We start from the raw sequence: 23,932 nt of genomic DNA, 5'->3' as shown, positions 1-23,932 counted from the left end.
GTGTAGGAGGTGCTGAATGTGGCTTGTCAGTACTACGTACCTGTGCATTTGTCAACGTAGAAAATATTAAGCGTTACACACCAGAGTGACTAATGTACTCCTAGTCCATAGTCCCCTTTCCTCCATCCAGTATGGGTGTCCCTCGCTAGGGACGGAACCTTTTTCAACACGAAAATAACACTTTCCCTTTAAATTTATATGCACACGGTGGAGCAGGCCCTGGGAGTATGCACTCCCTATACTCCGCCCACTGGCACCACACCTTAGTCCCCTTTGATGCGTCAGCTGTATTAAAACGCTCAACTTCTCTTCTCTTTATTAGGGGAAAGGATGGTGGGACATATGGAGGAAAGGAGGCTATGGAGTAGGAGTATGTTAGTCACTCCGATGAGTAACACTTAATTTCTCCTACGTCCCGTCCCCTTTCCTCCATCCTGTATGGGTGACTACCACTGATACAACCCCCCTTGGGAGGAGAGTTTGACACTCTAGGCAACAGATTACGTAGCACAGTCTGGCCAAATGCTGCGTCAGCCCTCGCACTGGTATCCAGGCAGTACTGCTTACAGAAGGCCGATGGGAAGGCTAATGTCACTGCCCTGCTAATCACCTGCCATGATATGTGAAGCTTGAAGACAACAGCCACTGCCTTGGCCCCGATGGCGTGAGCGTGCAAGCCCCTTGGTGATTCTTTGTGCTGAGCCTTGTATGCCTCCTGGATGGCCGCGGTCATCCATCTAGCTATTAAAGCTTTGAACGCTTGCTGTCACGGCCTTGACCCGTCAAATGTGACAAATAAGGTGTCCGTCTTGCGAAAGGCATTTGTTCTGTCAAGATAGAATGTCAGTGATCTTCTGGCATCCAAACAGTGAAGAGCCTTCTCTGCATCTTAATTGGGGTTTGGAAATAAAGTGGGGAGCACAATTTCTACGTTAATATGGAAGGAGACCACCTTTGGAAGGAACCTGGCGTGAGTGCACAGCACGACCTTGTCCCGATGAAACAGTGTAGGGATTGGAAGTCACCAGGGCCTGAATCTCGCTAACCCTGCAATCTGAAGTAAGCCTCACTAGTAGCGCTGTCTTGAGTGTGACCAACTTGATGTCCACTGTGGCCATGGGCATGAATGTTTTGTACGCGAGGGCGCGGAGTATTTTAAGATCCCAGACTGGGTGCGGGCATCCTGCAGGCGGGTACAGCCTGGTTAACCCCACCAGATGTCTTTTCACTACTGGGTTGGTAGAAGAGAATGTAAACTTGTCAAAGTTTATGTATGCGGCAATGGTCGCTAGGTATGTCCGACAGGTGTTGACCTGGATCCCTGATCTCGTTAGGTACACCGAGAACGACAACAGCTGGGCCAGCGTGCAAGATAGCGGGTCCACTCCTTTTTCCTTGGAACAGTAGCAAAACCTGGTCCCTTTTTCTTTTGTACTGTTTTCGAGTAGCCCGACTCCTGGCTCACTGGATGATTTCCAGGTTGTCCCGAGACAGCCAGGCCTGTTAAAGAGTTACCTGCTCAGGTACCAGGCTTCTAGGGCTAGCCTCTCCGGACAGGGGTATAGTACCGCCCCCCCCCTGCTGCGTCAGAAGCTTGCCCTTCCCCAACAGGAGAAGAACTTCTGGCTGGAATGACAGCTGTTGAAGGTCTGAGAACCAGGGGCTTGCCACTGAGATGCGATGAGACTGAGACGCAGCCGCTGGGTCTGCCTGATCTTGCAAACAACCTTTTGGGTGAGATGGGTAGGAGGAAATGCATATACGCCCATATCCCGTCCCAGGGGATCTGAAGCATGTTCCTGAGGGAGCCGTGCCCTCTTCCCCTCAGGACAAGTCCGGTTGCTCTCTGTCGCAAACAAGTCTGTGAGCAGGTGACCCCACCTGCTGAAAATCTCCTGAAGAACTCTCTCGTTCAGTTGCACTCGTAGTTGTCAGAGCCCAACCGACTGAGTGATCCCGCCTCCAGGTTCGATTCTCCCAGCAGATGCACCGCTGAGATTCAGAAGTCCTGCGTAATCACCCACTCCCAGATGCTGAGGGCCAGCCTGCATAGGAATGGGGATCTGGTGCCCCCCTGCTTGTTGAGGTAGTACATGCAAGTAGAGTTGTCTGTCCGTATGCAAACTGCACTGCTCCCGATTAATGGGAGGAATGCCTTGAGTGCGAGCCAAATGGCTATAATTTCCAACCAGTTGATGTGATTTTGTTGGTCGGTCTTGGACCACAGACCGTGTACTGAATGTATCCCCAGGGTAGCGCCCCACCCTTGGAGTGTGGAATCCGTAGTCATAGTATGAGCCGCTGGAGGCAGTCTGAAAAGCCTGCCCACCATAAGGTTTGCATCCTGCCCCCACCACATGAGGTCCTGCTGCAGGTGAGCGGGTAGTGATCAGGGCTCCTTCATGACTCGACTCCTGGTCTCAGGATTCTGAAAAATGCAGCTGCAACCTCGTCATTCATGGCCTGGTGCAAGGGATCGCCAGGAGGCATGCAACCAGTACTCCCACTAGGTGTTGATACCACCAGGCTGTAGTTACTGTTCTGCTGAGGATGTGCGCAACAGAAGATTTGATCACCACCATCTTCTCCCCCGTGAGGAACACCTTCTGCTTCTGCGTATCCCACAGCAGCCCCAAAACACCAGTGTTTGTCCAGGGTAGAGTGGAGATTTCTGGAAGTTGATTGAGAACCCAGTTCGTAGAGTGTAGGCATGAGTTTGGCCGCTGAGTACCTGACCTGTTCCGGGGTCCCCCCTTGGACTAACCAGTCCTCGAGGTAAGGATATACATGGAGGCCTTCCGACCTCAGCAAGGCCGCCACCGCGTTCATTAGTCTTGTGAATACCCTTGGCACTGAATTCAGGCCGAACAACAGCACCTTGTATTGAAAGTGCAAACCCATGACCCGGAACCTGAGGAAGGATTGATGGGCTGCGCTATGGGGACGTGTAAATATGCGTCTTTTAGATCCAGTGAGCATGTCCAGCCCCCCCTACACAGTGTCTCTGCTATAAAAGCCGGTGTCACCATTTTGAATTTATGCAGAGGTAGGTACATATTCAGGAAGGAAAGATCTAGGACCACTCGCAGGCCCGTATGGTTCTTCTTTTGGATAGCAAAGATGCAGGAGTAAAAGCCCTACCCATGCTAAGGGAGAGGAACCTCCTCCACTGCCTCGCTCTCAACAAGAGAACATATCTCTACTAAGAATGAAGGAGTCCCGATCTCTGGGAGGGTGAAGGGCGGTGTGGTAGGGGAAGCTGGAAGCCCGAGGAGACTACTGAAAATCACCCATGAGTCCCTAAAGTGTGTGCGCCAAGCTTGACTGTACAGGGCCCCCGACTGAAATGAGCCGTCATTGCTTCTATGGGTCGGAGGCAGATGACTGGGAGGGGAACTGAAAGAAGCCCTTGTGATAAGACTTCTGGGCGACCTGTCCAGTTGCCTGGCTTGGTGGTCCTGTAAACCCCGGAAACCGCAAAGGTTTTGGCATGCTGGTTTGGTAAAAATGGCCAGGGATTTGGCTGTCTGTTAAATGCTCTTCTTCTTCTTATCTAGTTCCTCATCAGTGGTGTAATGGAACAAGTCGCCGCCCTCGAAAGGCATATCTAGGATTCTATCCTGAACGTCAGGGTTGATCCTGGTCGCCTTAAGCCGGTCGTCCTTGGTATGTCCGGCACCACGCAGATTGCCCTGCTAGCAGTATCTATGATCGCCACCGTGGCTTCCATGATGTCCTGTGCCACTAGTTTTACTTCGGTGAGTCCTGCCTTGAAGGATGCTTGTTTGTACGGCTGCAATGTCCGGGAGGAAGTTGGCAATTTCCCTCCACAGCTGTTGATTAGCAGTATGGCATAAGCGTTGGCCTGTCTGAGGTGGAGCCCTGCATTCAAGTACACCTTCTTCCCATAGGCCTCAAGCATTTTTTCTTCCTTGCTCAGTAGTGCTGAAGTTGAGATGCTCATCGAAGAGGTCTGAGGCTTGGCTTTCATAGACGCCACCGCAATGACTGATGACAGTGGCTGGGGGTGAACTGACAAGAGCATTCGGTCTCCCTCCACCTGCCTGAATTTCGCATCTAGCCTTTTATTTACTGGCTGGTTGAAGTGGGTCCTTCAGCCAACCCTTCCTTGCCAGAGCTCGCCCAGGCGCTGGAACTGGAGGTGAAGGCGCTGCTACCAGAACTACCGGAGACATGTGGAGCGGTGGTGGTTGAGGTGCAGGCTGCAAAGGCACTGGCTGAGGTGGCGGTGTGGGTGGCAGCATGTCCTGAATTATGCCTTTAAGAATGTTCCCCATCTGCGGAGACCGCATAAGAGTAAAACACCTGTCAAAGAAACATTCCACACAGGTGGCCCGGGAGTGGTCCTGCACCCACGCCAGCTGCAGTGGCGTAAAGGGCTGTTGCCTACCCCTCACCTTGTGAGTAAATCACCTCATTGTACAGTGCTTGTCCCGTGAAGGTCGGGTATGAAGTGGTCCAAGTGAGTAGAGTCATAAGAACCCAATCCACCCTTGCCATAGGTTCATGTCTTTGCGGTGTAAGGAAGGTATGGTATCAAGAATAGACAGACACAAGTGATCACAGTTCAAGGGTGTTTATTAAACTGTATAAGTAGGTGGGAAAAACGTCTAATCTAAACCTAAAATGGGAGCAAACTATGACCATCAAATAATAATAAGGCAGTCCTAGTGGCGTTGTGTCAAATCAGGCCTATACTAAGAAAAACCTATTGCCAATCCTTATGCTAAATACAAAAAGAGTGTGGGATAAGATTCCCAAGAAGGAAAGATGTGTTCACAAATGATAAGTCAGGATGTGTTAGCCAGGGTTCTCCCTTCCCCACGTTTTGAGCACGGGACAAGGTGAGACTGGTGAACACAGCACACGCTCGAGCTTTCCCAGCACGAGATGACAGTTCCGCTTCAGGTATCAGGGCAGTCGGTGGTTAAGTCATTTCTATGAAAAGTCTCTTGCCTCCGAGGATGTCGTAGGCTTCAAAATAACTACCAAAAAGTTCCTTTCAAATGTACGTTTGGTGATGCTTTTCACCCTTGGAGCCCACTTTTCCGTACTTAGATCCCAAAACAGTTCCTATTGATATCAGGACCTTCAGGGTTTGATTTTCTTGCTTCCGAGGGCCTGATAGGTTCAAACTTAACCAAAAGTGACTTTCTGATTTACACTTGAGGTGATGATTCTTCAGCCTTGGGTCCCTTTCTTCCAGGCACAGACCTGTTTCGAATATCAGACTTCCTTGTGTCTGGTTCACTCCGGCTTATTTTCAAAATGAACTTCTCGGTTGTCTTTACGTGTTGTTGGGGTCATGACTTCTCACTCCTGGATCTCCCTCTTCTGGGCTCAGATCCTTTTCAAACGTTTGCCTTCTTCCTGTCAAGTTCAATCAGGATTTTGCAAAGATATTTTGTCCTTGTCGTTCAGAAATCTTAATGCCTTTTTAAACAGTTTACCCGTGGACCTCCCTCTGCCGGGTTCACTTTTGTCAACACACTGTTTCTTGGGACTTTAGACTCCACCTCTCTTTATTGGCATCCCTCCTTTGGGTTAACTCTTGCGACTTCATACTTCCTTTTGCTTTCTCTTGATGTGGGATTCACTTGTCTTACTTTCTCTTGATGCAGGATTCAATTCCCTTACTTTCTCTACAGTTTGTCAGTCAAGACTTTCGGATTTACAGGGATTTTGCTACACCCCTTTATGACCACTTTGACCTTTCTCAGCGGTTCTCCTATGGCCTTCTGGTATCAGTAGTTTCACTCAACATGGGATTAACCAGAGTCTCACGAGTGAGCACCCATATGGGGGCGATTCCTTCTGCAGCTGATCATCCCCACAGTTCAGTTTCCCATCGGTCCTCCCCTCGACTCACTGGCTGTGATGAATCGCTAGTCCTTCCATGTATCTGCAGTGAAGACCGGTACCACGGTAACAGGCGTCTCCCTCAGTCCTGCTTATCAGTGTAGGCACGCTCCGTGTACCGTCGACATCTGCTGCAACACACTTGAGCTATTATCCGCGGTCTTACGATTCCTTCAGCAGAGGACTTGCAGGCTTGGCTTGGAAAGGGTAAGGTCGCTTCGTTCCTTGTCACCCTCTCAGTTTGCGCCGTCCTTCTCCTACTCTTAAACTGCCGTGCTGAGTTAGCACTCTCATCGTGCGGTCTGCCCTGCTCGTCCTGTGCTCTTGTGTTCCACCTTTTATCCCTGTGGGGAAGGGATTGGACAATCAGGTGTGTGTGATTCTGGTCAATTGCCTGACCCTTGATTGGGCTATGTCAGGTAAACGGCTCTGGTGTTAGTCCATTGTCTTTCGTGGTGTGTGAAAGTATTTGTGCGGAAAAAGGTGGGGTAGTGTTTCTGATTGTCCTACGTGGTATGATGGGAAAAGGTGCTGGGAGAAGGGGGGATACCGTGTTTCACCTGTTGGTGTCCCACTTCCACTCCCCAAAGACCCCCCCATCCAGGTGATCCTCCCTCACTAATCCACCCCAGGAACTGGATCCAATAGCAATGGCCGTGTCCTGGCCACTTGGATGACAGACCCCTGGAGACTAGTCGGGGTGACACTTTCAGGTTTCTTGCAGCAGTTCACCCTGTTGGTGGGCTTCTGTCCTGGTCAGGATTGTTTCCCGCCTTTGGCGGTCTGGCATGGCCGCCATCTTGTTTGCACATGCCGTCATCTTGTCTGTGTCTCCCACGCGTGGGACCATGGGTGACGCAGGCCTAGCCCCGGCCTGCATGCCTGAACCCATCAGCTCTGCCCCACCGTACACCTCAGGGGTGGGCCTGTTAGGCTGTTGTCCCTCAGCCATGGGGCCGGTAGTGCTGTCTGTGCTGTGTGTAGGCGCCCAACCTCAGGCGTGTGCCCGGTAAAAGAGCTAAGCCACTTAGGATGTGTTCTGGTACCAGAGCCAGTAAGCTCCTCAGCGGTGGAACCGGTAGAGCCTTTAGACCCCTCTGCCATTAAGCCGGTAGCTACAAGAGTCTTGGTGTCTTTCCTGCCGGTGCGAGGTCCCGAATGACTCCTCCCGTCAATGGGCATCCCCGGGAAGGAGTCGCCCCTGCAGGGGTGCTTTTGAGAAGGATACATCTACCTTCTTGGTCTTCCTGCGTATGTATTCCTTAATGCTCTCAGGCAGAGTCCTGGAGAATAACTCTCTACACCACGCAAGATGGTTTCTGAGGCACCGCGGTGTGAGAGCGTTGCACGCCGAGCAGCCTTCCCATCCATGGTCTTCCTCAAGGCACCAGAGGCAGAGCGTGTGCGGATCCGAGGTGGGAAAGGAACCGTTGCACGATGGGCACCTGCTGAGGCCAGCCGCGGCCAACATGCGCCAGGGACAGACTAGGGCACCTGTGGACAGTGTTCCCAAAACCTGAATAGTAGAAAAAGAAAAAAAGCGCATTGGAATTATGAGGCTTGAGGCCTCACCCAGGAGCGCTGGTGAAAGCGGCCCGCTTCCATTGAGGCGGATAAGAGGACTGAGGTGTGGTGCCAGTGGGTGGGGTTAAGGGACCGCATGCTCCCAGGGCGCACCCCCACGCATATATAAATTTAAAGGGAAAGTGTTATTTTTCTGCTGAAAAAGGTTCAGTTCCCGTCCCTAGTGAGGGACGCGCATGCAGGTTGGAGGAAAGTGGACAGGACGTAGGATTGACTACATGCCTATGGGATCCGCGGGAGCTTTGGGGACAGGGGGCTTCAATTGTTTCAGGGAATACCTTGTGAAATGAATGATTGAGAAACTAGTTGAACATGGTACGACCAACGTCTCTCACAGCCCTGCAGTGAGTTCAATTGGCTTTCCCAAGATTCTATCCCATCCTCTGGTGTACAATTCTTGAAAGCTGCTATACAGGGATGATGCGTAAAGTGTGGCATAATATAGTCATTAGGTTAAAAGGCGACTGTCGCAAGGGCAAATTGCACAGATTAGGAAAAGAGGACACTGCTGTTTGTGAAGTACTGGTGATTGTCTGGTGCTGGTCTACACTGTGTAATAAGGACAGCCACCTTCCTTCCATTTGTTCTACACCTGACGCTCATCTCCCCACCAAGAACACGCACGTCGTGCGGGTTAATGTGAAGTCGGCTGTCAACTGCCAACTGCTCGTTCCGCACATTTTGTCATTGGCGTAGGTAGGAATCTGTTTGCTTATATACTGCTGAGCACATCAATTATGATTATCCATCATGAAGTATAACCTTCACAGTGCAGGCAGAAGAATGGCCAGTGTTCCCACCCAAAATAGTTTTAACGCATTGATAGATGGTTTGAACTTAGATGTGCCACTGAGAATCAATGTCAACGTGCTGCAGGAGGCCCATTCTAAAGGGAAAATTGCCTCATTTTTCTCATGCAAGACCTCGTAAAGCGGGGTTGTCCAACTCCATGCCTCGGGGGCCTAAATGCTGATGGGTTTTTAGGATATCCCTCATTAATATTCATGCAATACATTTGCATACAATGGCTTTGAACGGAAGCAAGTTCTTCAAATTCCTTCTTATAACCTGACAGGATTGCGGCCCTCGAGGTCTGGAGTTGGCCAACTCTGGTTTAAAGCCTCCATGAGGCTGTGACTAGTAAAGGAGGTTCACGCTAATTAGAAGGTTTGCACGAATATGATTGAGCCATTCAATCAAGTGGTGCAATCTGATATGGTGTCCTGTGAACAAGGATTGATGGACAATAACACTCTGCTTGACATGAGTTTGGAATTTCAAAGGGAGGTAACAGCCATTAGGAATACTGTTGCCATCGGAGTAACAGTGAGGGAAGAAATAATCCCAGCAGCTACTAACTTGTCAGCCACACCTAACCTAGAGGAAATTGTGACCACTGCTATTACATCGCGCAGTGAACTAAATTCTCCCTATTAACTAGCGCACCAAGTGCAAACATTACAGCAATATGTTTGAAATCTATATTGGCTGTTTGCACTCTGATACAAGATGCTCAGAAAAAAAACAAGTATTATTCGAGGAGACTATTGAAAAAGCAGTTGTGCCATTAAACTTGGACCATTCTCAAATGAACAAATTTCAATTTAGTAATTTAGAGGCTGTCGCCGACTCATCCGATATACAAAAAGATGGCATCTCTGAATTGGTGAGATAATGTAAACATATTGAGGCTAAGGAGACACTGGAAAGTTGGAAACATTAGGTGTAACTGTTGGTGAGAACTATTTGAACAATACAGCAATTACTATTCACTGCTCTCCTCAACCTCGAAATCATGGTAGGAAAACGTGTGGGAGAAAGAAGCAGAAAAATAATAAGAGTGGTAAAATCAACGATGATTAGGAGTGTGACACCTCACACCAACAATGTCATAATTAGCTCAGGGGTCTTTCTAATTGAGCTGGTAGAGAAATATGAGATACAATATAAGAAAGTAATCAAAAATAAAAAGGGTAGTCGTGTGCTATGATGGAACTACAGATCTACAGTATGAGAGGATGCCCAACTAAAGCATCCAAAATATGTGGGAAAGACGGAAGAATATGGGCCCCAAGGGCTGGACGCTGGTAGTCATCGTATGACTGGCTTGTAAGCAGGCCTGGGGGTAGGAACGATGGTGGCCGGTGACATTAATACTTGGCAGAGCTTTGACGGGGGATGCGTTTGCTGTCCTTTTCGTTTGTTTTTGCTTTCTTGTTTTGTGGTTGTTTTGACCTTGTTATGAAAAACAATAAAATGTTTTATTAAAAAAAGAAAGGTGCCAAGAAAATAATGTAGTAACATTGGTCAAATGGATCACAAATACTAAAGAGGGGAACACCTCATATGACTTAGATATGGAAAAAAACATGCACGTAAATTTGGGGTCCCTACAACTGCACTCCAGAGATAGCCGCTAGTAATAGTGACCATCAATCTAACCCTCCATATATATTATCGAAATCCCAGGAGGTAAATAAGCAATTAAATGCAGCAAGCTCAAAAATTGGCTCCAAGTCATCAGAAACAACTAATAGCTTAACACAATCAAGCAATGTTGCAGTATGTGATCCTAAGGCGTTGAAACTTTTAGCCTTGTTTTCTTCCACCAGTATGGGTTATTTGAATGCATCATTTGTCCTGAATATATTACACATAATTCCTCAGTTGCGTGTTTTGGGATCCAACGATATAGACTTGGTCACTCTTCCAATGGAAGCGGGCCAATGAAAACACATTCATTTAGCATCAGAACATTCTGTGGACTTAATTACGAATTATAGTTCATCATACATGAAGATTTTTTATTTTATTTTATTTTTTTTATTTTTACATTTATAAAGCGCTCACACAGCCCGCAGGCATCGAGGCGCTGTTACAGGAATTGTTAGTTTTTCTTAGTTGTGTAATTGTGTTTTTTCTTTGTCTTAGTTACGTATTTATAACGCGCTTAAACACTCAGAGGTTTCTAAGCGCGGACCCGGGGATCGAACCTGTTGTTGCTTTGTGTCGTCTTGCTTCCAAGACGCGCACGCTGCCGCTGTGCTATCCTCCCGGGATATGGATTATGTGTTTGAAAAAATTACATGTACTGAAACTGTGTGTTACAAGGAATTATATGATAAAATAAAAGTGGTCTGTGATACCAAGGGACAAAATACACTATGCGAGCCACACAGGCAAATTAGAATTAAGCTCTATAAAAGATATTTACCATTAACATCGAGAGGCTCTTCTGGTCGCCCTGAAGGCAACCTGATTATAGGAGCCAAAGCCCAAAGGGACCTGAAAGAATATACTACCAACAGGCAAAACTCAAACTTTTTGTGTGGTGCGATACATTTGGATATAAGCATTGGTCTTGGGCCAAATTCAATAAGGAACATTCTAACTGTCACTGTATACAACACTCCTGATGGCTCTCAGACTACCTCAAGTTTGCTTTATATCACCAATACTTTGCATGAATGGCTCTGGTCTAATCCTGAGAGTGAGCTTTTGTTGTGTGGGGATCTAAATGCGTACAGCAACATTGTTAAAAAATCTCAATATTTGCAGAATTAGCTGATATCTCAATGGAATCGGATATGTATCTGTAAGGGATTACCCCCGTTTATACATGAAATAATGGTAACAGCCACACTAACATTGATTTTGTATTCATGACTAGAAACATCAGAAGGCAGTTATTAGTTCAAGATGTATTCCTAATGACAGAAGGGATCATTGTATTATTGAATTAAGATTGACCATTTTATATAGAGAGCATATCAAACTGCAGGGCCATTACCAGACAAAATATATTTCAAGGGAAATCTGGTACGGTGGACCCATACAAATATTGCAAAAATTAACGAGGCTATTACCGTTGTTCCCTTATTGTTCAGGCATTTTAGTAGTTTAATCTAATTGGCAACCTAACGGTTCATAGATTAGTGGAGTTGGCTCAGCAAACAGGAAAAAGAAACTGGTGCATGTGGTGCCATAGTTAATGACTATCACAGAATGTATGACCACCATGTTGCAATTAGGAAAAGAGAACTTGTGAAACATATTAGGTCAATGCAGAAGGGGTTACATATGTGTAATCTGAACAAATTGAGTACATACAATAACTGCCCTGAAAACAAAACATATAAACTCGATACATTGTATTATTAAATATATTGTTTAAGCAGGTTTATGAATCTGGTATAGTTTCTGATGCCTGGAGCTTATCGCATATCACTCCAATACATAAAAAAGGCCCAGGAGCGAAACCAAGTAATTATAGATTACTTGCAATGCAAGACATTATTGGGAACGTGTTATTCTGTGATATTTTAGTGTGGGTTGAAGAGGTGCATATATTACCTCCATATCAGACAGGTTTCAGGGCTATATATGACACTTCACAATATTTGGATGTTTGTACTTTGATACAGTGAATAGAAGTTGCCTTTGGATGAAATTGGAGACATGGGGTATGCCGGCACATTTATCATTTTTTAACCATTTGAATGAGGAGACTCATATGAATATTCGTTTAAATGGCCAAGGGGAACTGTCAGAACGCATAAAAAACAATAATGGTTTGAAACAGGGGTGTGATGGGACTTGTGTTTAATTTATACATTTCAGATCTAGACAACCATATTAAAGGGGCTCAAAACTATCCACCTAAAATAAATTGCAAGCAAATATGGTTGGGTTATGCAGACGATATTGTGATCCTGCATAAGACCCCTATAGGATTACAAAGGTCTGTGGACGCATTGGTAGTTTACTTAAATAATAAACTGTCTAACAATTAATTTGGCCAACACGCAAATTATGTGTGTATGGTGGAGGGAAAATCTTAAAATCCAATTACTTTACATGGAAAATCAGTGACTTTATATTACAGCAGGTTCCCAGGTAACTTGTTTCACTTATTTGGGGACTCTATGGTGTTCCCAAAATTGTACCATACCTCTGAAAGACTTGAGAATAAGCAAAATAGTAAGCTACTATTGACTAATAGTTTTATCCTAACGACAGGTGGTAACTATCTAGGGGGCGTAATAAAATGTACATGACTTGCATTGTACGTAGTTTAGTTTATGTGCTCGAACTGTACACAGAAAAATAATTAAGTTGGTTACAGCTATTAAAGGGTAACCTATGTCGCAGAATATTGGGCTTGACCTATGGCACCCCAATTCAGACAATAAGATTGGAATTGACTTCAATATATATTAATTATAAAAACAAACGAAGCTCATGGCTATTAAGGCTGAGGACAGCCAGTGGAGATTCCATTATGGGAGACTTCTCTACATTATCGAATAAGGGTTCTTTTAAAACATCAAACGCCCTGAATGATTTGGTCAAGTCTTGTAATGACTTGCAGCAACAAATTTCCCAATTTGGAAACAATTACCGGTCAAACAAAAAGAAGCTCTGCAAAAAGGGGATTGGTTGCAAAATACCAGCCATTAAGCCACATTAAAAAAAAACGGTCTGAATATGCTAGGCAATCATTTAAGTTCTTATCGTTACAAAACTATGTAAAAGCCATACAGAAGTATAATGCGGGTACGATTTAACTGCTTGCCTCCATTAGCGACAACTGGGGCATGGCGGGATGTTTCTGCATTATGCGATGAAGTGCAAACTCTGCCTCGGTTGTGAAGAAACAACTTGCCATTTATTAACATCTTGCTCTATTCTTGAACCCGATTATGAAGTGCATTATAGGAAATGTGTCCATGCTATGAGGTTGACTAAAGATCAGTTTTTTATATGATTGTACTTTCTAATTCTGGTTATAATATATGGAAAATAATCTTGAGCAAATTAAGTGATTGAATGTGCAATGTATTGTGACACGGAGCAAGTTTCTTAAATTATTTTATGGAAGTTTGTGGTGCTATTGTTTTAACTGTATATTACATGTGATTGAATAATTTGAAGTAATGGTTTTTCTAATAATATGTGATTGTGTATTAAATATATTTGTATTGTGTTTAAGGTTGAATTTCAACCATATAACACCAATTTAAAAAAAGATCAGGAAACGAGAGGTGTTTACCTCAGACGGGACTAAATTTAAAACTGCTCAAACTGTCAAGTGCCATGAAAAGCTAATCAGAGGAAAGGACAGATTGATGAACAATCAAACGAGATGGTCAAACATGAACTTAAGAGTCAAAGACTGCTACAAAAAAAACCTCAAGCTAACAATCTGATGTCCAAGGGCCGAAGCACAGGAAAGCAGATGGGAAATGCAATACGGGTTCCAACTCCCATTGGTAGGCACCAAAACAGCAACTGGGAGGAGGGTGTAAGATAGAGGGAGGGGCAGAAATGCACAAGTGTACTGTTGATCTTGTAAAGGATAACCGCATTGTAAAAGCAGTTAATCTCCGCACTCACTCATTGCAGCTACTTGGACATGAAATAATTAATACTGTCGATCATGACGAACAGCAAGTTTTCATTCGTAATCAAGAAAATATTTTGTACAGGTTTTTTTTTTACTTTCCATTGACCACTCGGGGACTAGTGTGAAACTGTGGGTGGAAGCATCATGAATACCAAGTGCCAATGGGCAGGTCATAATCATTGCTGAAGATAGCATTTGTGAGCGAATTCTAATGTCAGAGTTTTACATAATGTGTGTGACTAGGTGGGAGGACTTCTACATCGCTTCTTTGTCTCTGTGAGCTATGGAGGCACATTCTTGTACCAGGCAAACCAGCACAAAATTTGTATGAAATCATCAGTGCTGCAGCAACTCTGTCAGAGTGTTTTGATGAGAGATTTGGTAGTGCCAGGGACACAAATGGCAGTGTGTGTCTATGTGTGTTCACGAGAGAGATACCTTGATCATGGCTGCATTGATGTCTAAATGGACTTTTCTTTGGACATTAGGTCAGGCCAGACGAGGTTGCTGGCACTCGATTAACCAGCAGCTGACCACTCATTGGCGATGGCTGTTGTCAGAGGGTTGTCTGCGGGTTCAGCGTCTGTGTATCCAACTTTGGCAGTCAGCTTGCAAGCAGGTTGTCTGACTTTTAAATCTTTAGCCAAGTGTACATACGCTCCCACATTACTACTGAAGGATCTGAGTGGTGGTGGGCCATATAAAAAGCACCCAACAAAAACTCACCGCAGGTTGGGGGGGGATTGTGTGTGTGGCATATTAATTTAATCTGGCTGCATTGTGGAACAAGTTGATTTCTCGAATAGCGTTCATTGGGCACATTGATTTTCTTTTTGTCAAGGTTGGTATTGACAGAAGAGAAATACAATCCATATCTGTGCTTTTCATTTACATGATTATTGCTATTTTCGTTAAGGAATTAATGTTTCTTATATTCATTGCATTCAAGAGAGTGCTAGGGAGTGAATATCTCACACAATGTGCAACCTCTGTTCCCCAAGTAGGGCCCTCAGACTTAAACGTGTTATGTTTCTGTTTGAGAAGAAGTGGAAACCCCATGCTTGATCCCAAATTTCAGCCACAACACACATAAAGCATTGAAAACAGGAACAGCGACAATTCACAAGTATCAGGAAAGTAACTAACTGATTGACCATGTCTCTACCCTGTGATACGGTACAGCAAACCGAAATGAGTGACTTTCTGAAATCTTAGCTTCAGCTTTTTCCCCACTCATAGCAAGAGCCAGACATTTCTTTAATTCACTGGCAAGCATTTGAAATGCTAGTTTCCAGATAATTCCCCAAGCATTTCTACCTCGTTTCTGTTCCCTTAAACAGAGTATTGGAATATAAAAACAATGACGTAGTGCAACCTCAAACCTTGGACCCAGGCATCCAATACTATCCAATGACAGAAGCAGGACTCGCCTTCTCTCTGTTAGTGATTGTCTATTGAAAGCCTGCATGATGCAAATGCATTCTGATGGTTCGAAGCAATTAATGTTCAATAACTCTGCTATGCTTCTTTTTCACCTAGATGAGGTACCCTTCTGCTAGATCCACTTATCCACCATCGCGCACCCCAGATCACCACATGTCTAATGTTTGATGCAAGCTATTATATTCTCTAAAGTAAAGGGAAGGGCCCTGGAGTGATGATGGGGTGGTGTCTCTCTTCCTGCCTTAAACACTGAAACGCTGATCTCCTCTAAGGAGGCAAAGCGCCTGAAAAGCACTATGCCATTCTCAGACTTTGCCAATATTAAATATGCAGCTAATCCCAATCATGTTTACTGGAGCATTGCACAGCTGGATGCACAGTTACCAAGCATGGCAAATGGTCAGGAAAGCGATCAACAAATTGACGTAATCGCCAATTAACAATCCACATAGACCCTCTAATATGCGGGAGCCAGGTATAGACCCAAGACAAGAATCAAGTATTGCATAAGCTATGACATGTGCTCATGTTCACCGTCTGTGCATCATTCTTTTGCTTGGTCCTTAGGTTGGCCACCTCCGCTTCCAAGTCTTCTGCATGCTGCTTGAGCTGGCCCATCTGCTTTTGCTGTTCTTGGTGCCGGCTCTGCTCTTGCTTCAATTCTTCCCGTAGGCATCTCCCAAGATCCTCATATTTCTGCACCTACAAAATACATGATTGCTGAAATTTTAGAACTGAGTCAATTGCGAATAACACTCCAGTATATACCACAGCAAAAGGGCTAAAATATGTATAAAGTACACCAAAAGATGAATAGTCCAATGCATCACATTTACTGTCTAAAGAAGTGCCACGATATACATCTGAAACATAACCACAGCTTTTGCATGTCGTTTTCTAATCAACACATTATTTTTCACTGCTGTTCTTCCAGTAATAAGTGAGGTGTGCGTCTAATTATTTTCGTCCTACAGCTGTATACGAATCAATAGTAGCCAGGGTCCCAAAGGAAACCCAGCCAACGTGGTCCCCCAGGTTCCTAATGAATGCAAATAGTCTGACCTTTTCATGACAACTCTGAATATTTTTTCACAAATTTACCATTAAAATTTCCTAATATCAGCAATTCGATCTTCAAAGGCAGAGAAAACAATGGTTTCAGGTCACTATTCATTATTAAACAGCAAAAGCAAAATATTCCGACAAAGCAGTGTTTTAAAGAACTGATACTTGGCCATCACTGCCAATGCTTTTTGTTGAGAGTTGCTTGGCACATTAAGAAGAGGATCCAATGAAAAAGCCTCTTTATTTTTGTTACCAGCAAATTCAGATAAGAGTAATAGAACATACATTGTTTATAACAGATGTCTGCCTGCAATACAAGTCCAATAGCCTGTTAATAATGTTCATATTACAGATTAGTTTTGACATCACTACTGACCTGTAATAATATATTGGCATAACTACTATTACTGTAATCAGTTATTACAGTTGTTTGTGACGTTACAATGCCTGTTACCTAAGCGAACTAAGAGCAGAATTCCAGGATGCCACTGCAGCACTTAATCAAAACTAGCTTTTCCGATTCCTCTTTTTGTAAAATAGCTCTTTGTGACATTTTCCAGCCATGAATTGATAAGGAAACGTTTTGGGGAGTACGTTTGTTCATTTTGTGCACTGCTGGAGTTTAACAAGGAAGAGCAAGAATCTCTATGCAAGTTATAATTTATTTAAATCACAAAACGAGTTTTAGATGCATTTTGATACGACTGCTTAAAACTATTTTTCTGCAAGCCATTGCAAGCTGACTATTCATGCTGTCCTTTTTAAACGAAACCGATTCTACATTGATTATGTGCATCAACATCTGGAAGATCTCTCAATTTAGATTAAGCAAGAGGTGTGGTAGGAAAGGGCATGCCAGTTGTCACCCATGCATTATAAGGAATATAATACCCCCTGCCCCATGCATAAAGAATAGTGCAAGCTAATTTATCAAAAAAGAGACCTCATTCCCCAGCTTCAAAAAGCAACTGAAAACCTGGCTACTATTCAACCAATACGAATACCCGTTCCTCTCCTGTTTTAGTAAAATGACCATTTGCCCAAATCTGTAACTTTGATTGTACCTAACCTGTATAACCTGCCTTCTGTTACCTTCTGCAAGCCTTTCTTTTTTGTATGACCAACTACTTAAGATGTCTGTAACCACGACGTGATACCCCAGGGTCTGGACGTGTAACAAATGTAATAAATAAAATAATAAATGAATTCAGAGTCCCATGTCATTATAAAGGAACTATGCCTTCAGTCTCGTTCCTTTATTGGTCAAAGAACAACTTGGTAATTTTTAGCACCCCATAACATATAGTAGGGGGTCATTTATCGCGTATAAAATGGTGTATATGCAGAATCAATGTGGGACATCATAACAATGTATATTTGTAAAGCAAATGTTCACTGGCTGAATGACAGAACATCATATGTGTATTGTTACTCAAGTCAATGATACTCATCTGATCGACCATGGAAGGATGAAAGGCTAAGTGGATCTGTCAGGATTCGAACATGTGACCACAAGATCAAACACGGATCCTTGCAGTGGATGCATATGTCCACTGAACTACAACCACAGCATCATCTCACAATTCTTAATGTGTTTACATGATTAGTGTGGCGAATCCCAGGGTATCGTCACTGCTTCCATAGAGGAAGCCCCTTCGTATGAGGCCAGGGAGGTGAGGCAGCAACTAGACAGTCCCCCTGTGGGTGTTACATAGCGGGTGGATGTCATGGGGAGAGAAAAACTATGGGACCTGTGACGACTATCCTGGGCGGACATGGTATAACCCCCTCCTTCTCTGTCCCCTCACTCCTTGCACTTCACTCCACCCTATGTGTCCCCGCCAGTCTACATATTTTTGGACAGTAGGATACCCCATCTAGACAGACCACACTAGGACGAGGAAGAGTGAGAGCCACCCAGGTAGAGTCTAAAAGGAAGGGATAAAAACTCTTTCTTCATTACGGTGCCCATTTAGACCAGAGAGACCACAGCCACAAGGTCATATTATCCCAAAGAATGACCAGATGCCACAGCAAGGATGTCAGGTCCAAAGGCAGACAGTTCCAATGCCTCAATTTCCAAACCCAAACACAAACCCTTTTGTCCCCAGAGAGCTGCAAGAGTCGGGAGGGAAAATCAATGGATTCTGACAACCAGATGAGGAAGGGACTCTGGAAGAATTAATGATGCCTGTTGATCATGAAGGTCCTTATGTGCAATGCCAGGGGAAATGGGTACCAGTGCCATGTTTGGTGGACACAGGAGCAAATAGATCTGCTTTGTGAATTAACACTTTTCCTCATGTTCCTATATCAGGAGAGTCAGTAAGAGCGGTAGGCATATCAAATACAACTACTGTACATCCGTTAACTGAGCCACTTGCTGTTACTCTGGGGCCCAATCACAGACCGACATGCTTTTCTTTTAAGTCCCACATCACCTGTAAATTTGCTGGGGGGAGATTTGCTGTGCAAAATGAGGTGCACAATCTATTACACCCCGGTTGGGGTGATTCTTAGTGTACCCTAGAATAGCGCAGTAACAGTTAAGGCTGCTGTAAGGGAAAACACAGGAGAAAACATAGTGTAAAGAGAGGAGCAACGGTCGGAGGATATATGCGAGTGGATTGAGTCTATACCAGAATGTGTGTGGCCCACCAATGATAATGAGGTGGGATATATACACACTGCTGAACCAGTAAAGATAAAAGTAGATCCATTTAAGAGGCTGCCCTGTACACCCGAGTACCCCTTGAAGCCTGAAGCAGAGGAAGATATCACCCCAATTTTTGAATCCTTGCTGAGTAATGGGATTATTGTCCCGACCAGTAGTAGATGCAATACTCCTATTTCTTCTGTGTAGAAGCCATTTTGTACAGGACCTGCAAGCTATCAATGCCATGGCGATGCCTTCCTTTCCCATGGTGCCAAACACGGCCACCATATTGTCTTGTATTTGACCAGACACCACGCATTTTACGGTGGTCGATTTGTGTTCACATTTTTTCTCTGTTCCTATACATAAGGATAGCAAGTATCTGTTCGCATTCTCGCTTAGGGGGTCCAGTGTAGAAGACCTGGTTGCCTCAGGGTACTGTGATAAATCACAGGAATCTGTCACTCTCCCAGAGGGAGCCTTTTCTTCTGTGAGGCTAAGGAGGTGAGCCCGCTCTGCAAGACCCTCCCTAGTGGCAGAGGCAAGCGGGCCCTCGCAGGGAGAGACTCATTCTTACGAGGTACTCTCTGAGAAACATACCAATAATATGCCTCCAAGAACATCCAGTGTAGAAAGGTATGAAGAACATACCAAATATGTTATTGCCATCAAGAAACTTTGATTATTCCTTGGAACCAAGCACTATCGTACTGAGGCGAGGAAAATGGTCTCTGGAGGAACACATCACGTAGAACAAAGAGAAAGGAATGCAACATTACACCAGGGAAGCCCCATGGCAAAGTAATTAAAGAAAAGAGGTGGAGACTGGGAGGAGAGAGAGAGCACCCGCAAGTCACAAACATGCTCGCAGATGTGGGCTGAAGGAAATCAGGACACGCAGCGTCCTATGCCAAAGAGTAACCCGAGTGAAACTTTAGATGCGCTCTGTCAGAAACGGGAAGAGAGGAGAGAAGCAGAGGTGGACCCGAGGAGTCCTCATTCCGAGCAAGACCTAAGTGGTGGCATGACCGAAATGAAGCAGAGGTGGACCAGTGTGTCCCTGAGCAACGATGATACCAGTTCCTTTGATTTAACACGGAACAAATCGGCAAATGAAAGACCGGGGGGATCGTATTTCAAACCACAGGATTTACGAGAGGCCAACCTGACTAGTGGAAGAGAAGGTCCCAACCAGTCGAGAACCCAAGGGACGTTATCCCTTAACACAACAGGTAACAGGGAAAGCGAGAGACACAGGAGGGGGATTGAAGTTCATAACTCGAACGTTCATACTCATCCCACTTGAGATACAATATTGGTATTGAATGAAGAGAAAGAATCATTACTGTAACGCTCATACTCGACCCACTCGAGATAACGTATTAACATGGAATGATAATCTTTACTGGAAGGTTTAGACTCCAAGAGGTCAAGGAGAAAACCCAGAGATACTACAGAATAGGAAGCACTATGAAAGAGGTAACAATGAGGAGCAGATTCAAACAGAGAATAAGGTTCAAGCCCAAAGTGAAACCAAAGACTGTGAAAGAACGACTGAGACACCAAAAAGCCAAGGGTAAAGTTCAAAGAGTTGGATAAAGTTACCCTATCAAAGGAAAAGGATAAACACAAATGAAATAAGGCAAGAAGATCATTAAAAGGAACATACGAGTAATCAAGTGAAGGAGAAGGTTGAAAAGGAACAAGTTACTTACCTGTAACCATTGTTCTGCAGCATGGGTCTGGCACGGATACACATGCTCATGAATATTCCCCAACCTCGCTAAAAGAAAAAACAGTTTCACTTTCACTTACAAACTGTCTTTCCCCTTTAAACCAATCACTGTCCTCTGGGTCATACTGCCCCATCCAATGACAGTCCTCTCCCTAAGCCCCTCCTCTTGCAGCCATATTCAGATTTGGCAAGCACGTACAGTGGCAGTATGACCAGGAGAGGTGCAGAGGGGATGGCGGGAAGGTTTGCATGTGAATCCATGCCAGACCCATGCTGGAGCACAATAGTTACAGGTAAGTAATGTGTTCCTTCTCCAGCATGGGGTCTGGCATGGATTCACATGCTCATGAATAATGAATACATAGCAGTAAAACCTTACACAACCACGGCAGGTGGCAATGCTCAACAGAAGCAATTACTCTTATCTCTGGAACAGACTCACCTCAAGCGAACAGGTTGTGTAGCATGCTTGGCCGACTCTGGACTCCTCCCTGGAATCCCTGTCGACACAGTAGAAACTAGTGATGGTGTGCATGTACCTCCACGTATGCATCCTGCAGTGGTCCAGCTGGGGCACACCAGACAGGAACGCCGTCATCGCAATGATCGCTCTGGTGGAGTGGGCTTTCGGACAGCTGGGCAGCGGTCAGTTCAGCAACCGATGACAATGCACGATGCAACGGAGAGCCACCTTGAAATGGAAGACTTGGACAAGGCCTTCCCATGGTTCACAGGACCAAAGTTCACAAACAGTTGTGAAGTCTTCTGAAAACCTTTCGTGCACTGCACATAGAACTTTAAGGCACAACCAACGTCCAGCGAGTGCAAGGCCCTTTCAGCCAGTGACAAAGGTTTCAGGAAAAAAACAGGTACACCAAAGGCTTGTTGAGGTGGAATTTCGACAGAACTTTCGGCATGAAAGAGGGATGCGTCCGCAGCACCGCCCTTGATTCGTGGAAAATCAGGTATGGTTGTTAGCAGGATAGGGCCTGGATCTAACTCACCCAGCTGGCAGAGGTGATGGCCACAAGGAAAGCCATTTTCCATGAGAGGAACTTGAGAGGGGACTGATGCATCAGCTCGAAGGGTGCCCCCATGAGCCTGGTCAGAACCATGTCGAGTTCCCAGGCCGAGGCAGGAGTCTTCACCGGTTGGAAAGATTGAAAAAGCCCTTTGAGGAACTCCTTGATGAGTTGGTGAGACAACAGTGAATATCTTCCTGGAGAACTGGTGTATCAGGAGCTAGCATTCCGTTGAATGGCTGCTACGCTCTCCTCCGAGGGTGACGCCAGGCAAAACACCATGTTGAGTCTGGCTCGTAGGACCAGAGAGTTCTGTGATGGTGTCAAGCAGGACTTTGCATAGTTGATGTAGAATCCCAGATCCGTCAGCAGCTGGACGGTCGCCTGTGTGTAAGCCTTCCAATTCTCAAAAGCAGGTCCAGGGGGAGCCAGTCGTCAAGGTACGGGTATACGTCAATACCCCGTGGATGCAGATGGGGCGCCACTGGTGCCAGGCAGTTCAAGCCGAAAGGTAGGGCCTTCAACTGGTAGTGCTGTCCCTGCACTATAAAGCATAGAAACGTTCGGTGTTTCCTGTGAATGGGGATGTGGAAGTAGGCATCATCCAGGTCCAGCAACATCAAGAAGTCTCCTTTTTCCAGCTGTCAGAGCACTGTTGCAACGTGGCCATCCTGAATTTTTGGGACTTGAGTTATTTGTTCAGACGTTGCTGGTCTAGGAATGGGCCTCCAGTCCCCAATGGTCTTTCTGACTAGACTCCAGAACCCCAGAGTCGCAGAGTCGCTGGGGAACTAGCTATGTTGCCTCTTTTCGCAGCATGGCCGTACCTCCTCCAAGAGCTGAGGGATGTGCTTCTCCTGACGGACCACCAGAGGGATCCATGAACTCCAGGGTATGTCCTTGGGCGAGAGCGTCCAGCACCCATCTGTCGATGATCTTTTTCCACTCGCTGAGGAACCTCGTCAGCAGGCCTCCCACCAGGGTGCACGAGTGGGGGCCAGACATCCTCGTCGGTTCAGGGTTGTTTCGGCACCAGCAGCCTGCCCTGCTGGCGACGGCGATGCTGTCCTCTGCCACCGTAGGCCTGGGAACGGCCTCTGTAGGCTTCCTGAGTCATGGATCTGGAAGGCTAACGGTACGATGAGGAGAAACCTATTGAAGACCAGCTCTGGAGGAGCGAAAAGGAGAGCAGTGCTGCTGGAGGGTGCACAGGGAATGGGGCGTCTCAGTATCCGCCTTGATGGCCTGTAGGGACTCATCGGTGACCTTCTCAAAAAGGTGATCTCTGTCAAAAGGATGTCTAGTACCTTCGGTTGGACCTCCTGGTGGAAATTCATGGCCTTCATCCAGCCTTGGCGACGCAGGCAGACACAGTTCCCCATCTGCCGGAACTCTGTGTTGGCAATGTCCAGCACCACTCTGATGGTGTGATCGAACACTACTTCTCCTTCCTGGAAGAGAGCGATTCCCTCCGTCTTCTCGTCATCAGGGAGGAACTCCAAAATCGGACCCAGCTTGTACCATAGCTGCCTGTTGTAACTGGATCACCAGTGCGTTGGCCGCCTTGATGGTGGTCGCTGCAGTGTAAATTACCTTCCTTCCCATGGTGTCCATCTTCTTCCCATCACTGCCCAGAGGGACTTAAGACGAAGATGAGTTTCCTTGCGGCTGCTGAAACCACTGACCGCGGCTGTGGTTGCGACCTCAGGCAGTTGGGTGCGGATTCCGGTATCCAGTATTTCTTCTTCAGCATATCCCATTTGGGCAGTGCCGTGCAAGGGTTCTTCAAGAGGATCAGGCCCTCCCACACGTCATCCAGAAGGGGCACGCCATGATTGTCTTTCTCTTGGCCTCACACCTCTGGTACAAGAAACCCTCCTTCGGGGTTTCTTCGGGCACAAGTTGGAATGGCTCGGAGGCTTTGGCGATCATGGAATGAAACGACCCCACCTCATCCGGTGGGGACACCCTAGGCTGCGGAGACGCGCCGCAATGATATCGTAGTCATCCGTCGTCATGGCCGCATCTGTCCCCATATGCGTGTCTGGGTCTTTTGGGGAAGAGGGGGCCCAACGCGAATCTGGAGGCTGCAATGGGGGCGTCGGATGACGCTTCCTCTTCTTCGCTGGTCTGGGTCCTGG

General features: G+C 45.9%; 1 protein-coding gene across 3 annotated transcripts in view; it reads right to left on the bottom strand.

Moving 5' to 3' along the window:
* Positions 1 to 23,932, bottom strand: part of LOC138497642 (polyamine-modulated factor 1-binding protein 1-like) — a 2,990,269-nt gene that overhangs the window by 1,454,648 nt on the left and 1,511,689 nt on the right. For all 3 annotated transcript variants that reach the window (XM_069621239.1, XM_069621237.1, XM_069621238.1), the window contains one exon: positions 15,848 to 16,015. In XM_069621239.1, coding sequence (XP_069477340.1) covers positions 15,848 to 16,015 — 168 coding nt within the window. The remainder of the gene's footprint in view (positions 1 to 15,847; positions 16,016 to 23,932) is intronic.

This window comes from Ambystoma mexicanum, chromosome 5q, assembly GCF_040938575.1.
Source record: "Ambystoma mexicanum isolate Mex_15411 chromosome 5q, UKY_AmexF1_1, whole genome shotgun sequence".
Classification (NCBI taxonomy): Eukaryota; Metazoa; Chordata; class Amphibia; order Caudata; family Ambystomatidae; genus Ambystoma; species Ambystoma mexicanum.
This window is presented reverse-complemented; position numbering and strand designations above follow the sequence as displayed.